This window comes from Bombyx mandarina, chromosome 03, assembly GCF_030267445.1.
Source record: "Bombyx mandarina strain Sakado chromosome 03, ASM3026744v2".
NCBI lineage: Eukaryota > Metazoa > Arthropoda > Insecta > Lepidoptera > Bombycidae > Bombyx > Bombyx mandarina.
Window position 1 is genome coordinate 10,687,729 of NC_143210.1, and position 16,494 is coordinate 10,704,222.

The 16,494-nt window shown below is 36.3% G+C and overlaps 2 protein-coding genes and 1 long non-coding RNA gene across 3 annotated transcripts; 1 reads left to right on the plus strand and 2 right to left on the minus strand.

Annotated features, from left to right (window-relative positions):
- Positions 1 to 1,328: 1,328 nt before the first annotated feature.
- LOC114242400 (uncharacterized) lies at positions 1,329 to 8,875 on the minus strand. The gene is given in 5 exon segments (XM_028173539.2): positions 1,329 to 1,517; positions 2,010 to 2,117; positions 7,452 to 8,260; positions 8,263 to 8,362; positions 8,601 to 8,875. Coding segments are annotated over 5 exon segments (1,293 nt in total). The 5' UTR covers positions 8,739 to 8,875; the 3' UTR covers positions 1,329 to 1,379.
- A 1,508-nt stretch (positions 8,876 to 10,383) lies between these two features.
- Positions 10,384 to 15,698, minus strand: LOC114242389 (sedoheptulokinase). Its single transcript, XM_028173527.2, has 2 exons — positions 13,070 to 15,698; positions 10,384 to 12,840 (listed from the first exon to the last, which is right to left on the minus strand). Exons 1-2 carry the CDS (start codon positions 13,354 to 13,356, stop codon positions 11,739 to 11,741), a joined length of 1,389 nt encoding a protein of 462 aa, XP_028029328.2. The 5' UTR covers positions 13,357 to 15,698; the 3' UTR covers positions 10,384 to 11,738.
- On the plus strand, positions 10,455 to 16,090 carry LOC149503306 (uncharacterized). The gene is made up of 2 exons (XR_016325734.1): positions 10,455 to 10,650; positions 15,694 to 16,090. It is a non-coding gene; the product is annotated as an uncharacterized LOC149503306 (long non-coding RNA).
- The last annotated feature ends 404 nt before the right edge of the window (positions 16,091 to 16,494 follow it).

Here is a 16,494-nt window from a genome sequence, read left to right on the forward strand (position 1 = left end):
TCGAGATTTATCAATTTTTACATAATTAAGTTAACAGTATAGTAGTCTTTACGACTTTGTGATTAAAGGTCACATTTGTTTATGGTTAAGTTTAAAATGGCATCTGAATTCTGACTGAATTCTCTAATGAAATACGAACTCAACAAATGTTCACGATTGACTTCCACGGTGAAGGAATAACATCGTGTAATAAAAATCAAACCCGCAAAATCATAATTTGCGTAATTACTGGTGGTAGGACCTCTAGTGAGTTCGCGCGGGTAGGAACCAGCACCCTGCTTATTTCTGCCGTGAAGCAGTAATGCGTTTCGGTTTGAAGGGTGGGGCAGCCGTTGTAACTATACTGAGACCCTTAGAACTTACATCTCAAGGTGGGTGGTGCATTCACGTTGTAGATGTCTATGGGCTCCAGTAGCCCACCAGGTGGGCTGTGAGCTCGTTAACCCATCTAAGCAATAAAAAAAAAATGCGTGCAGATTTATTGCGTTTTTTTATATGGATTTTATGACCTGGTAACTAAGACCTTTAAATCATGTCTTATTTTAATTTATATTCTTATTTTTATGATAAATGATAATATGAAGTGAAATGAAATGAAGATGATTAATTTGAGGCATTAATCAACTGGGATGACATTAAATGAAATGAGATGATATGGAATGAAATATAATCGCAGTAAAATGGTGGTCATTTACTGAGATTTTTTCAGTGGACTTTTTGGAGGAACCCGAGAAGTTCCGTCCAGCGGCTTTGTTTCATTTTCCCACATTTGTGCACTTTCACAGATATTAAACAGTTAATAAACCACCGTTATTACACATTTAAATCTGAAGAAACACGAAATAGACAAAATAAAACAAATCACACAACTTCACTCCTCGCGTTCCCGCCAAAAAGTCTATTGCGTTTTATAAAGATTTTTTATGAGTACCCTACACTGATAGCTCCATATCTACTTCTACCAATAGTTCTCGTTTCTCATATGGTTTATCGGTCGATCAGTTTCTATTTAATAATTAGTTACATAAAAGTTTCGTTTTAAAATACATGTTGTACATATAATATAGGTATTGTATTTAATGTTTATATTAAGTTAACTGCTTTAACTTCTCATTATTTCCGCCATTACCAATAAAATTACCACGCACACAACGGGACCCTGCGTATCCCCAGTGGTACGCTTACCGTAGATGGGGAATCGCTGCTCTAGAGCAATAAAAGATAACTTGTGATGCTCTACTTATTGTGATTATTTTTTGGCACAATTGAATACAACATTTACTTGTGAAATTAGTAATAAAATTTCTAAAAGACAATAAACTGATCTCTTGAAACAAATTCATTAGGTATTTATTATAATATGAATATATGTACATGTTTTAAAATGTAATTTTCTTGGGTTTCTTAAGTGTGTCAACGGCAGCAGGCTTTTTTTGTCTTTCCATTATCTCTTCAACATTATCAGCAGTATCCAATGTCTGTAATTTTACTGCAGTCTCTTCTTTCTGGTTATTCATCTGTAACATTACAATTATAAACAATATATTTTGTCGTAAAATGGGAGACAAAGCCAGCATGCTTATTTTAGAATATATTATTATGTACTTATATTATTATGTTATTATGTACTTATGAAATTTTTGTTATTTTTTTGTAGAAGTGAATATTGAAACTTTTTTAACCAGTAAGCCTACAAAGATATTTACATACGTCAGTAATTACATTTCTACTGTATTATATATATATTTTATTTATTTAGATTTACATAAATCATATGTACAATAGGATAATTTTAGAAAATAAAAATTATTATAAAAAGCATGGTAGATTTTACATAGTGATTTATACTGTGCAAGCCGATTAAGTACTCCCTATAAAAATATTTGTTATCTGAATAGTTTACTATAAATACTATTGATAGTTACTTATAATTGTTTAGTTACTATTAAATGTTTAGATGTTACATTTGCTTACTTTAATTTTTAACATAAAGAGAATAATTTCCTTACCGTAGGGCAATCCTTTTTCATATGAGTAACATCACCACAAATCTTACAGCAACCACCATTAGGATATAAGCCTTTTGGATTATCAGGGCATTGTCTAGCAATGTGTCCCTGAAACATGAGTGAAACTTTCTTAATTCTTATTCTATCATACATTTCATAATCACCATACCAAAAAGTTTATTGTCATAATTATAGCCAATTGTTATAATTTTTTAAAAATCTTCTGCATTAACATAAATACATCCAAACAGTGTAGTTTCGTTTTTCATAACTTATGTTGACAGACAAGAGAATCATGGTAGATTTTAATAATATAATAGGTTCCAAGGCAAACTATCTGTGAGGTACTGAGAGCAGAGTCCTGGACCTTCAATAAAAAGTAAGAAAATTATTAATACTTAATAAACATAACATAAAAAATTCGTAAATGCTACTCTATTTTTTCTTAATCCTCAAGAAATCATACAAATCATTAATGTATAGCCTGAGTCAAAAATATTACGGTTTTACATAACAATAAAACCGATATTATGTGCCGAGAAGGAAAACATACAGCATTGTATTATGAAGAAGCAGTGTGTACTTAGCTTAAATTCCTTGTCTATGTCCAACCATTGACAGTCGATTTAGTTCCATCTTTAGCCGCTAGGTGCTGCCAGCAAGTATAAAGGAAGCGCAGCCATCTTTGATCTTCATAGTCTTCACCAGGAAGAACTTCCTGCAATGCTGTATGTTTTCCTTCTCGGCACATAATATCGGTTTTATTGTTATGTAAAACCGTAATATTGATGTGCCTTTGGAAAACATACAGCATTGTATTATGAAGACGTGTTTGTTATCTGCTGGTGAGATTATTAAGCACAACGCTATGATGAAATAGGTAAAGCCATAATAAAATTATGAAGCGCAATGATAATGTTCATAATTTATATAATTATTAAATCGAAAAAACACAGCTGTTAACTTTCATGTTAATTCAATAATTCAAAAATATTTATAAGTTTGTAATAAACATTTTATCTTGTATATACAAGGAAATGTATAAATTGTATAAATGATGTATATACATGATGTAGGAGTAAATGTTTTGAAAAAAGAATCGTGAGGATCTTTAGGAAGTTCTATTATTCGGCAATAATTATTGTAACCGTTTGGATGATTTGCAATTGCGTCTAGAAAGTATTTCGTCCATTAGTTCATTATCAGTCCATCTCAGAGGCTACTGCTGATCTACAACTTCTGAGAGACGCGTTGATGCCACTACCTCGTAAGGTTGAACGAAGACCAGTTTCCAATTACAGTACGGGATGCCGCTTTTGTGACAACACACATAGTTAGAAAAAAAGTCCTTACGAATCTTACTGGGCATATGTCTTTAGTTTCATGTTTAGAAAGCACTTATGCTTATTGACGAAAATGGATTTCTATTTTAGACCCAAAGACTGGTATCAGAAAGATATTTTCTCCGTTATCTGAAGATACTGAAAGAAACTGTCTTTAGAAATGTTGAGCAAAGTAAGGTCATTAACTCTGCGTCCGGTAGCCAGCAAGATGGTTGTTGGAGTCCTTCAAGCTACATTGAGAAGTGAGCTGGCGGCTGGGTTTGAAGAAAACCAATTTAGAACTATTCTCGGATCTCATGTGAATGGGACTATACTAAGTAAAGTTGTAATAAGTAGTTGAATTTTGTTTAGCTATTCAGATGGCTTTTTTAGAATAGCAATTTTTATTAGAGAGCTTGAGAACGTTTGCTGTCCTACATGTATGTAGCCCGCAGAAAGTCGACAGCGCTGCTTTATGCAGAAGGATTGTTTTATAGGCAAAATTTTCTTTTTGGAAAAGAAAAAATAATTTGGCAACATCTGCAGACTTAGGATTAATTTTAAAACTGTAGCACCATATGCACCATCTTCTAATTGCTGGTAAGTATGCTGACAAAGTGGATTGACACCAGCTAATTTTCAATAAATCTTCTCCTGTGTAGACCAGTCTATTATTTGTACAACCTCCCCCCCCCCCTTTCTAAGCTTTCAGGGTTAATGTTTACCCTGTGGAGGAGGCAGGTTTTGGATTTCGTGCGAGTTATCTATCGTTCGGGATCTGAAGGCTTGGAAACCCAAATGCTTTCGCTCAGTCTGGGTACACTACCAGGTAGGTTCCCTGGACACTGTTGAAGTGAGTCAGTACTCGGGGAGAAGGTTGAGAGGAGGAATTCCCCATGCTAATTGCATCCTCTACGGTCTGCTGAAGGTATCCAATCTTGGTCGGCGAAACTTTCGAAAGACTTTTGTGGTCACTTGTGGTAAAAAGTGCCATTTCGTAGGTTGATTTCCTCGTGATAGCCTGTCGGCTATGATGTTGTATCTCCCGGAGAGATTATAAGCTGACAGTTATCTTGAGCTTGTCGCTTAGGTTTAAAAATCGAAAGGTCAACGCTAGTGAAATACTTTCAGATTAATTTTGATTGTCACTACCATTGCAAATAGCTCTTTTGTGGCTATGCCGTTTCAGTTATTGAGCTGACTATAGACAGGACGTTAATATTTTGTCTAATTGTAACCCCTACCCATGTCCGAAGCTTTCGTTGCCAGGAAATGTTTGGTTTTGTGTATCGGCAATATTTGACATGTGGCTCCGCGTCAGCACTGCATTTGTAACCCCTACACATGTCCGAAGCTTCCGTTGCCAGGAAATGGTTGGTTTTGTGTATCGGCAATGTCTGACATGTGGCTCCGCGTCAGCACTGCATTTAATTGTGAACACATGCAGGATGGCCTGTTTTTTACGGGGGTGTTTTTTCTTGAAGCTTCGCAAGAAAATTTGCAAGTTAACATAGATTGATGTAACTCCGTCAGAGTTTGAGCTAGGATGTTGTTGAGTGGCCACTTTATTTCTCGCAATTTTCCATCGAATCCCTAGACATGTCATCTCTTGAACCAGTGTACTAATTGATTTTTTGTAAGGCTGACTTGGCAGCCCAAATAATCCAAGAGCCTCACAGCTTATGTGGCCTGAAGGCTCAACTTGGACTTCTTTTGATGGACCAGGAGGGACTTGCGTAGGTGGACTAACACTCAACTTCCCTTTGCACGCAGTTTCCGTGACCGAGCATGCTATGCAAGCAAAAAAGATGTATTTGTCTTCATGGACCAAGAGAAAGTCGCGTAGGTAGGTTAACATTTGGCTTCCCTATGTACGTAAGGTCTTCGCGACCGAGCATGCTATGGGAGCAAAAACGTTTATTTGTCTTGGTGGAACAAGATCAAGTCGTGTAGGTAAGCTAGCACTCTACTTTGCACGCAATGTCTCCGCGACCGAGCATGCTATGGAAGCAAAAAGGTGAATTTGTCTTCAAGGACCAAGAGAAAGTCGCGTAAGTACGTTAATATTTGACTTCCCTATGTACGCAAGGTCTCCGCGACCGAGCATGTTATGGGAGCAAAAACGTTAATTTGTCTTGGTGCAACAAGATTAACTCGTGTAGGTAAGCTAGCACTCGACTTTGCACGCAATGTCTCCGCGACCGAGCGACCGAGCACCCTATATAATGGAAATTGACATGCCAGCCCAGATAATCCAAAAGCTTCTGCAGCCTGAAGTTTCAACTTGGATTTGTCTTGGTCGACCAAAAGGAAGTCGTCTAGGTAGACTAGCACTCGAGTTCCCTTTGCACGCAAGGTCTCTGCGACCCAGCATGTTATGGAAGCAAAAAAGGTTAATCCAAAAGCTTCACAGCTTCTGCAGCCTGAAGTTTGAACTTGGATTTGTCTTGGTCGACCAAAAGGAAGTCGTCTAGGTAGACTAGCACTCGAGTTCCCTTTGCACGCAAGGTCTCTGCGACCCGCATGTTATGGAAGCAAAAAGGTGTGGCGCTGGAGCCAGACCGAAGGGTAGGCATGTCATTTCATACTAACTCTTAAGAAGGTACCGATTCCTTCCTGAAGGTACTGATACTGATACCTTAGTACTGATCCTCAAGAAGTATCGACGAAATTTTGCGACCGGTACTAGAAAAATGTTCCTGAGAATTGTTCAATTTTATCATCCAGTCCCCTGGTTGGAGAAAGTTTGGTACCGAGGTGTCCGAAAAAAGTGTTTTATCTTTACGACCTTATTCAACTCTCGAAACTCGAAAATTGGACGCATTGATCCGTCGCTTAAAAATGTAGGAATAATTCCAGCGCACCCTGGCGGCCGTAGATTACCCTGTATTCTCGAATTATTTATAGTCTGTGGCATGTCACTTTTTACATCGAAAAAAGTCAGGACCGAAATTTTTGAGCGAGCTATAGTTTGTGGTGATAAAATTAATAATTTGCTGTATTTGGTAACCATACATGGTTTACAAATTATTACAATTTTGGTGGCACTCAGTGCCTCCCGTCGGTGTCTTCAATTGCCCCCCCTCCGGATTGTGCCAGATGTTACAGACTATAATTGTTTATAATGTTTGGCTTGCCTTTTGTACGAGGTTGTGACAAATAGGATTGTAGCCCTCCGAGGGACTGAATAGATTTCAATTTAGTATTATCAAACAAAAATTCCTCAGTGGTGCGTTGGCAACAGGATACTTTGTTAGAGACCACGGAAATTAAACTTTGACGTCTTATTTCTATGCATACGGCCCTTTTTTCCGCATACAATTTGAAACGCTTTTTCGGATAATTTGTACGACGGAGACGATTTGCCAAATATGTTACAAAGATTATTAGTTTAAATCTGTTGTGCTTTTTGTCAAAATTTCCGTATTGACGAGATCAATTTGTTTACAACAATTTCCGTTACATTAATTGTTACGCACAGTTGATGCATTATTAGATTTGCAACGTTACTGACCTGGTGGGATAACGAGCCGATTCGAAGATCGACAGTTACCTTTGAATCCAGTCGTTTCTTACGCAGAGACTCCTTTTGTTCTTTTTCGCTTGACGAGCTGTTCGAACGCGAGGCGTCTCCATCGCGTCTCGCCTGGACGTTTTCCCTCTCGGAAATTATGGAGCTTGACTCAACATCACCTCCAACAGATGACGCGTGATTCATGGCGTCCGATGATAGGATTGGTAAATAATACTCGTAATGATTACAAAATAACACTCATAGAAACACAAAATAAATATTTTTTGCAATTAATAAGAAGTCGAATAAATATTTGTGGATTTGCGACTTCACAGTACGAAAGTACACAACGCTATGAAGATCAAAGATGGCTGCGCTTCCTTTATACTTGCTGGCAGCACCTAGCGGCTAAAGATGGAACTAAATCGACTGTCAATGGTTGGACATAGACAAGGAATTTAAGCTAAGTACACACTGCTTCTTCATAATACAATGCTGTATGTTTTCCAAAGGCACATCAATAATTATATTGTGTACAAGAAAAAAATAAGATTAATAAGTAAAATCATATTAGCTTAAGAGACCTATGTTTTTCTAGGACTTTACCTGATCTTTACAAATGAAGCATGTTGCAAATCTGAATTCCTTGTCCCTTTGAACTTTGCATTCAAACTGTTTATGCTCTGTTGAGCCGCATTTGAAACAAATACCATCTCCAGCATCAACTCCCGGTATAACGGACTTTAAATCTGGGCAATCTGAAAGGTTATGGCCACCTTTCCTACAATTATAACAAACTTCTCGCTTCACACGGGCCAACGCCTTTTCTGCTCTTCTCCTTTCCAATTTCATAGTTCTCTGCACTTCACTTTTAGGAATTCCCTTCTTGATCATATTGGTCTTTAATTCTTGTAAACGTTCAGCATCTTTCTTCATAACAGGAAAACCATCATAACGAATCAGCTCAACTTCTTTACCATTGATTATTATTTGGAAACTATCGTCTACCGGTTTCCTACGGACTGGTTGCCCATTAATAAAGTTTTTCTTTTTTCTTTCCTTTGGTCTATTGACAGTTTTGTTGTTTTCAGTTTGATTAATTTGTTTATTACTTTGTTTTGCATTGTCATTCTGCAATTTTTGTTGGTTGTTTTTAAAATTTTCTTTTTTTTTCTTAGATATAGGAATTTCAGTTGCTTGTGAAACATCAGACTCGTTGTGGTTTACATATTCAGAGACTTGAACAGCATGCTTGTTTGTGGACTCATTTATTTTATTCTTTGTTTTTTTATTTTTTTTCTGTTCAGCTTTCTTCTCTTGATCATCTAATCTAAGATTTTCTTCAGTAACAGGAGGATAAGAACTATTTTGTTTCCTTTTCTTTTTTTACTAGGACTTGTTTGCTTGTTGGTTGTAGTCTGTGTGGTTTCTTCAAATTCACACCATGTGGCTGTTCGTTTTTGAGTTTTGTGTTCCTTAAGGAAATTCTCATAATTCTCAATACGTTTCTTTTCAGCCTAGAAATAAATATTACGCGTGTATAATAGTGAACGGATATATTACATAGAACTAAAATTTATTTTTGTAAACTATTGAGTATTGTTTGTATCGTAGTATATCTATTTACGAAGTACATCTGTCTTACGTCAAGCATGATAATCTGCAATGTGTAGAAACGGTTAAGTGTTTTCATTATTGGACACGTTCTTCTTCAGTTACATGTTGTGCTGATTAATAATAATAATAAATAATAACCTGTTCTCGTTTTTCAGCGTCTTCGTTTTGTTGTTTAGATTTCATTAACTGATCCTTCATTACTTCCCAAGGAGTTCCATCTTCCGGTGTTTTCTCATTAGATGATTTCGAGCCCTTTGCCCGCGTGAATCTTGTCATTTTGGAAACGACTATACGCTGGTATTATACCGAAATATCTACCAGCGATAATTATTTATTCTAACCTTAAACTGTAATAAATTTAACCTGCGAGCTGCGCTGAAGTGCGCTGTTTATTTTTCTCAATTTTTTTCTTTCTTCTTCTTCTTCGATTTATTAATTAAACGGGCAAAGGGAGCATAGCTCTTACATCTTAAAGATAAAAAAAGCTGCAATCATATTACAGAGGAAATGAAAAGAAACGGAATAAACTGTTCATAGAATTTACAACCAAGTGTTCCATCATGCTCCATGGCTCATTAAGCCAGCTGAGCTATTTAAAAAAAACGTTTCTTCTCAGTAGGCAGCATTTTGGTTCATTTGGTTGTGCCGTGGTTGTGCCTCTGGCAGTACAGTAAACAAGGCTAACGGTATTGTACTTGTTATATTTTTAATTTATTCCTGTTTAGATATCGGATCGTTTGGATCGTTTGGAACCTCTGGGTCTGCGGAGGGACTTCGGTTCCCTCTGTATTTTGTACCGTTTGTTCCATGGGGAGTGCTCTGAGGAATTGTTCGAGATGATACCGGCATCTCGTTTTTACCATCGCACCGCCCGCCACCGGAGTAGAGTTCATCCATACTACCTGGAGCCACTGCGGTCATCCACAGTGCGTTTCCAGAGGTCTTTTTTGCCACGTACCATCCGGCTATGGAATGAGCTCCCCTCCACGGTATTTCCCGAGCGCTATGACATGTCCTTCTTCAAACGAGGCTTGTGGAGAGTATTAAGCGGTAGGCAGCGGCTTGGCTCTGCCCCTGGCATTGCTGAAGTCCATGAGCGACGGTAACCACTCACCATCAGGTGGGCCGTATGCTCGTCTGCCTACAAGGGCAATAAAAAAAAAAAAAAAAAGTGTGTGTGTCCGCTCCGACGCACGACTGGAGTTTACTGGATATAAAAAATTAAACGAAACAATACGAGAAATAGTTCTATATTACGACAACACGATACACTACAGATTATTAACAAATTAACGAGACACAAAACAAACGACTAACAAATATATGAAAATACAAAATGAGAGAAACGCGCGATCAGTACGAGGCTTTGTGGCGGACTGCCGGCGCAGCAGCCCGGCGCGCATTTCGTGTGACATGCGCATAACGCATTTCGTGTGACATGCTAGTACGATTTTGGTCCCCATAATTTTCATACCCCGGGCCTATATATGTAAATCGATTCTAAAGGAGTAAACTCCAAAAAAAAAAACAGTGACTCGGTGGTAGTAAAGAAAACAAAATCACTAAAAAACAGATCTTAATAAATGTCCACTGAACGTGCCACACTACATTTGTGCACACATGTACAACGACAGAATAAATTCGCACCCTAATAATATTTCATAAATTTAATTTCAATTAATTTAATTACTTTATTAAATTAATTTCACTAAATTAATTGATTTAACTTAATTTTAACACCAACTTGCTATTGTTTCATTTCACTCTTGAATTATATTTAATTCATTTCTATTTTATTTCGAACAACAATGTGGATTCGACTGAGAAAAAGTAATGGGCTTTTTTCCCTTTGCTTAGGAAACATAGATTATACACATAAATTTGAGTTAAGAAATGAGGTTAAAAAAAATTTAACTGTTGATTGTGTTGAAGTTATGAAATATTTGTTTAATATTATTCATAATTACATTTGTTTTGAAACCCAAGGTTTAAAATTATTAATAAAAATACGCGCATATGTGATATAAAAATATAAAATAGTTTTAAAATTGTCTCACAAGATTTTTAATTCTACAGTGTAAAGAAAGCTGCAAGAAAATATAACTAGCCTCAAAACTGTCTTCTATCAAACTCAAGAGATCAAGAAATCAACAAATCAAGTACTATTAAATAGAAGAGTTTTAGAAATGTATGTAACATTACTATTTTTGTTCCGACCTTTATTTACTTTCAGATTCTCGTCATCGATGTTAAACAGATTTTTTAGACAGACAGATTAATTTACTCAAGAGTCTTACGCGTAGATACGATTCGTTCATGCTCAGATGTAGACGAGCTCACGTCCTACGATGTTAAGCGTATCCTGGAGCTATAACACTACATATCGTCCATTACTTTGATCAAAATTACTAATAATCGAAACGAAAAGCGCCGTCAGATTTATTCATATAATAAAACGATCGAGTCTATTAACGTTTCATTAAAATCATAAAATACATATAATTAAGAACTATGTTGTACTTAAATATTTTAAATTTTCTACTGATGTGATTGTGAAATAACAATAAAGATGCATGCAATTTTTCAAGTAAAATGTAGGATGTCAGTCTGCAAGATGGGTAGTACGCAGCGGCTTGGCTCTGTCCCTGGCATTGCTGAAGTCCATGGGCGACGGTAACCACTCACCATCAGGTGGGCAGTATGCTCGTTTGCCTACAAGGGCAATAAAAAAATATATAATAACAAGTTTCCACATGTCTAATTTAATTTCCTTAAGGAGTGGATCCATGATTTAAATTCCAGTTTTATTAATGACACATGCACAATAAGTTATTCAAAGTCAAATTAACTGCATGCTAACATTGTTTGCATAAGTGACCAATAAGTCTGATGGTGTAGTAAAAATCCTAGCTTTGTCCAGATTCAGGCTAGTAGAAGATTATCACTTCTTAGCCATAGTATAAGATCCACCAGAAGATAAACGGTCACTGTCCCCATAATCATTGTCAATGGTGTGGCTTAGAGAAGCCACTAGAGTAGACAGTATACTATTGTATAAATAGCATAGGAATTAAATGACAGAGACATGAAATAAATAATATTTAATTCCATAATATTATACACAACAAAACTTGAAGACCACCATAATTATGATATATTTTACCTGTATGTGGGAAGAGACATACACTGAAGTGTCTGCAGATTCCTTTTACTATCATAATAATGAACTGCAAAATTTTGTGGTCAGTTAATACAAAAAAAAAACACATTTAACATTTAAAATTTCACTGCTATGGCAGCTCCTTTTGCTGCATCACCTCCTGATGTAAATTCTAGAGGTAAATTGTAGAAACGCTCTACAGCCTTCTGTAACACAGGATTTCTGGAAAGGCCAGAACCATTGCCAACGATTCTTTTAATGTTTGCACTTTGTAATATTTCTTTTGGCATCATGCAGTGTAAATTTTCAATAAGTCCATCACAGAGAGATTTGAAGACGGACCCAAGTTGAATGTTAGATAGGTCAATATTTTCAGCCATTGCCTTCATTGTTGGAGCATGCCGTTCGCCAAGTAAAAGAGGATTGATTTTCATGGTTGGTAATTCTTGCGCATCCAAACCCAATGCAATTATTTTTTCCCACACTTTAGACTGTGGTATAGGAAAACCAAATTCAAGCATCCATTGCTGCAACATTTTCACAAAGGTCGCTAGCACGTTACCACCGTTCAAGGATGCAGCAACAACGAGATAAGTGTCATTAATATATGGTAAATGCTCAATAGTATTACTGCTGAAGTTTGAAATTTTATCCACAACGAAAGCTAATTGTGCTGATGTAGAAATATTCAGAACAGCATCTTGTGAATCTTCAAGTGTAGCAATTATTGAACATTGAAGATCACCAAGTGCTACTCCTACTGGTGTACCAGCAGGAATGCCATTCCAAGACATATTTAATTTTCCAGCAATCTCACCACTTTTGGCAACTTTAGGCAAAAGTTCTACAGGGAAATGGATTGACTGTAAAATGTCTCGGTTCCATTCTTTTTTTTCTGTATTAAAATACCCCCAGCTAGCAGCATTTTGGTCCGACATAATTGGTGTGTCTAAGTCACAAATCATTGTTACTATGAAATCTTGCACGGTAGCTGCATACTTAAATTGCTTTAGTTTTTCTGGTTTGTGTTTTAACATCCATAAAAGAGTTGCACATCCATACCCCGAGTAACACTTTAAATGAGAATCTGGTTTTGGCAGTGTCTCTAAAAACTCTGGCTTGCATCTTGTATCTTGCCATGTATATAAAGCAGACATATTTTCTCTAGTACCTTCAAAACGTAAGACTACACCATCTTTCTCAATTTTTTCCCAAGCCCTGAAACATGCGAAATAAATCATTTTAATACTAGTGCACAAGATGTATTGCTACAATAAATTGCTGTTAAGACCAAAAAGTTCTCTAGTGCTGACAGATAATACGGCTTCTACAAGGTGGACCACAGACCAGGTGGAGGTAGCAATAATCAGGTGGTTAAGGTGCCAGCCATGGATGGATGTCTTTTGACTCTTTATTTGCTGTTCAATAAAAGTATGAAAACACTCACTCGTTTTTCCACAATACAACTCCATGCATTTGTCCACAAATCCCAATCTTTGTGACATGTTTCAACAGATCGCGAGGAAGGCGCGACACACAAAAGTGAACAGCGGATACTATTTTTGGCACATCTTGCTTATTGCCTTCAATTCCCTGGTCACTCGGTATGTTAGCTGCTGTGTCCTTGTTTTGATTAGCAATCACTTCTTTAGTGTGATAATCGTAAATGCATACTTTTACTGAAGTGGTACCAATGTCCATTCCCAGAATGTATTGTTTCATGTTATCAGCCATTGTAAATTAATAAATAAAAAATAATTTAAGTTTAATAGTACAAAAATCCGAGATACGTGTGCACAACTTAGTATCAATTGGTAAATAAGCGAATCACAGAGTGACGGACGCCGCTGTTGTGCACCATGAAGAGAGCAGTGGGTGGATTGTGGGTTGTGGTTAGTCTAGTCTGGTCGCAATACGCCTGGCGTATTCAAATAAACACACTGCAACTATTATTACGTAAAAAATTCTGTTTGTAGTTCTTATCTCATTGAGTGGCATATGTTTATCAAACACTTTCATTAATCACTAACCTACAACCAATAAATAAGTCGTGTGAATATTACTTTTACGATAACGTTTCTAATTTGCTTCTGTTTTGCACACCAAATGTAAATATCTTCGTTGAAGTAGTCATGTCTGTTTTTTTTCAGTTAGAATTATTTTCGTACGGTTGGATACTAGCTGCGATTTCTTTGGCAGGGTTTCCATTTTACTAATGTGACAAGCGACATTGGATTTACGATGTCAGATAATTAAAGAATGAGACTATCTCACAGAAGTATCTCATGCTATTTGGCTAATTAAAATATACTTGAAAATTTAGCCACTAACAATAAATATAACTAAGGCTTACCCTCAGATAAACCTTTTAATTATTTATATTCATAACCTACTGTCCTTTTTTTAGGTTAGATAAGTGGACGAGCTCACGGCCCACCTGCTGTTAAATGGTTACCGGAGCCCATAGACATCTACAACATATTATAAATACTGCTACTTATCTTGAGATATGAGTTCTAAGGTATCAGTTTTTACAGTACAACTGCTGTGCCACCTTTCAAACCAAAACGCGTTACTGCTTCACAGTAGAAATAGGTAGGGTAGTAGTACCTACCCGTGCGGACTCATAAGACGTCCAACCACCAGTAATTACGCAAATTAAGGTCTGATACTTGAAAATCAATATGAAACAAATAATGTCGTTAATGTTTTGCGTTTTATAGGTGCGTGCACACGATGTTTCCACATAGCATTTTTATTGCATTAAGTAATGAGCGGTTTCAAAGAATACCTACATTTGATAACGGTTCATTTGTATGAAGACTATTGATTGGAAAAACTGAAATGACGAAACTATTTAAATTAAGTTCAATTTGACTTTCGGCTAATTTTTAAAATCTTGAAACAAACAATAGATAGACTTTTTATAATTTGCGACGAAACAAGCAAATATTTTTCAATTAAATTTAATTTTAGTTCATAATAAATCTCGGTCACGTTTCACATTGAATTTCCTTCTCACGTTTTTTGATTCACGCGCCACTTATTCGGTATTAAAGGTACTTTGCTTGAACCATACATATACTACAAGAACTACATAAATTCCTTTTTATACCAATAATAATGACCCTCCTCCGTTTGCGCCAGCTCAATAACCGAACGCGAATGACAACTTCACACGTAATCAAGTAGTACCTACCATTTCCATGCTGCGGATTGTTTAATTACGCCGATACATATTTTGAAAATGAGTTCATTGCCCCATTCTGTTTTAACATTAAATTAACCAATTAGAAGTAAATTGTATTTAAATGAAATCTTTATTTTCATACTACCAATAATTATTATACTATCAAAAATATAATAATGCAAAATTTACACTAAATGCCGAAGTCGCATGCATGTGTATCTGAACGGGCTATGCTCTTCCGGAAGGCCTAAATGTATATATGTCTTCAAAATGTTCATAGAATATTAAAGTCGATATTTTCTTGACATTGCACTGTTGCTTACTACTCATATCTCTGGGTAAACACGTCCAAGTGTCAGGTATTTTCTTTGACTGCACTCCGCAACAACGTTCACACCTATCACTGAGTTCATGTTTCCATACCTACCAACTAGTTCTGAAATGGTGTGTCCTTAGGCGCTATGAGCGATATAATATATCCATTTCAAAACGAAGTTTGATGGGAACCCTCGGCGATATACTTTTTTTTATTTATTGCTTAGATGACTGGACGAGCTCACAGCCCACCTGGTGTTAAGTGGTTACTGGAGCCCATAGACATCTACAACGTAAATGCGCCACCCACCTTGAGATATAAGTTCTAAGGTCTCAATTATAGTTACATACGATCGGCGATATACAGCGGTTTGGTTATTCCCCTGGCATTGCTTTCGTCCACGAGTGACGGTGACCACTTATCATCAAGTGGGCCGTATGTATGGTTTCGAAGTAGATGAAAAAAGGTGTTATTTAATAGTAAAATGATTATAAAATGATTAATAGTTATATTATTTCGATATCATATTTATTTTAATCTGAATACAATTTTATTTATATTGCAGATCAATATGGGCAACAAAGCTAACCAAACGACAAAAAACAGAAAAAAAAACTTCTGTAATACAAATAATAAAGAAGATACAGGGCACTCTCGAAATAAAATAATAAAAACAATACAAAATAAAAACAAAAGACTAAAAAAAACATTAAATAAGAAAATAAAATTTAATGACAGTGGAGAGGAAGAAGTGGTCGAGAGAAGCAGCCAGACAAATGAAAATAGTCCGTTCACCCCTGAAGAAGAAGCTACTGTGAAAGATGAAGATATTGATCAATTTTGTTACGAATTAAATGAAGAAGACAATGAACAATATGAAAGCTGGGTTAAATTAATCGAAGAGAAATTAGGGGCAAATAAAAAATAAATAAAGTAAATATAATTTATTTAATCTTGTTTGATGATGCATTTTTATTTGACTTGTTGGGAGAATGAGATCACGGCATACTTATCGATAATTAACAAGGCCAATAGACCATTAAAACTGAAACGTGAGGTCAAAGTCTCCAGTAAATTATATAACGGCTGTTCTACTCTTGAAACCGAAAAGCATGCTTCACAGCAGAAACAGGATGGCTTGTGATGGATGTGACGTAGCGATCTTAACTCGCGCCCAGGGCACAATACCTTCTTAGCCCTTACACTATGACGTTTCATCTTACACGATGTTATTAAATCATTACTTTTGTACTTCACGCATGGACAAAGACTTTTGCTTTATAAAGCACAAGTCAGGCCTCGCGTGGAGTACTGCTCCGACCTCTGGGCCGGGGCTCCCAAATACCTGCTACGTCCATTTGACTCC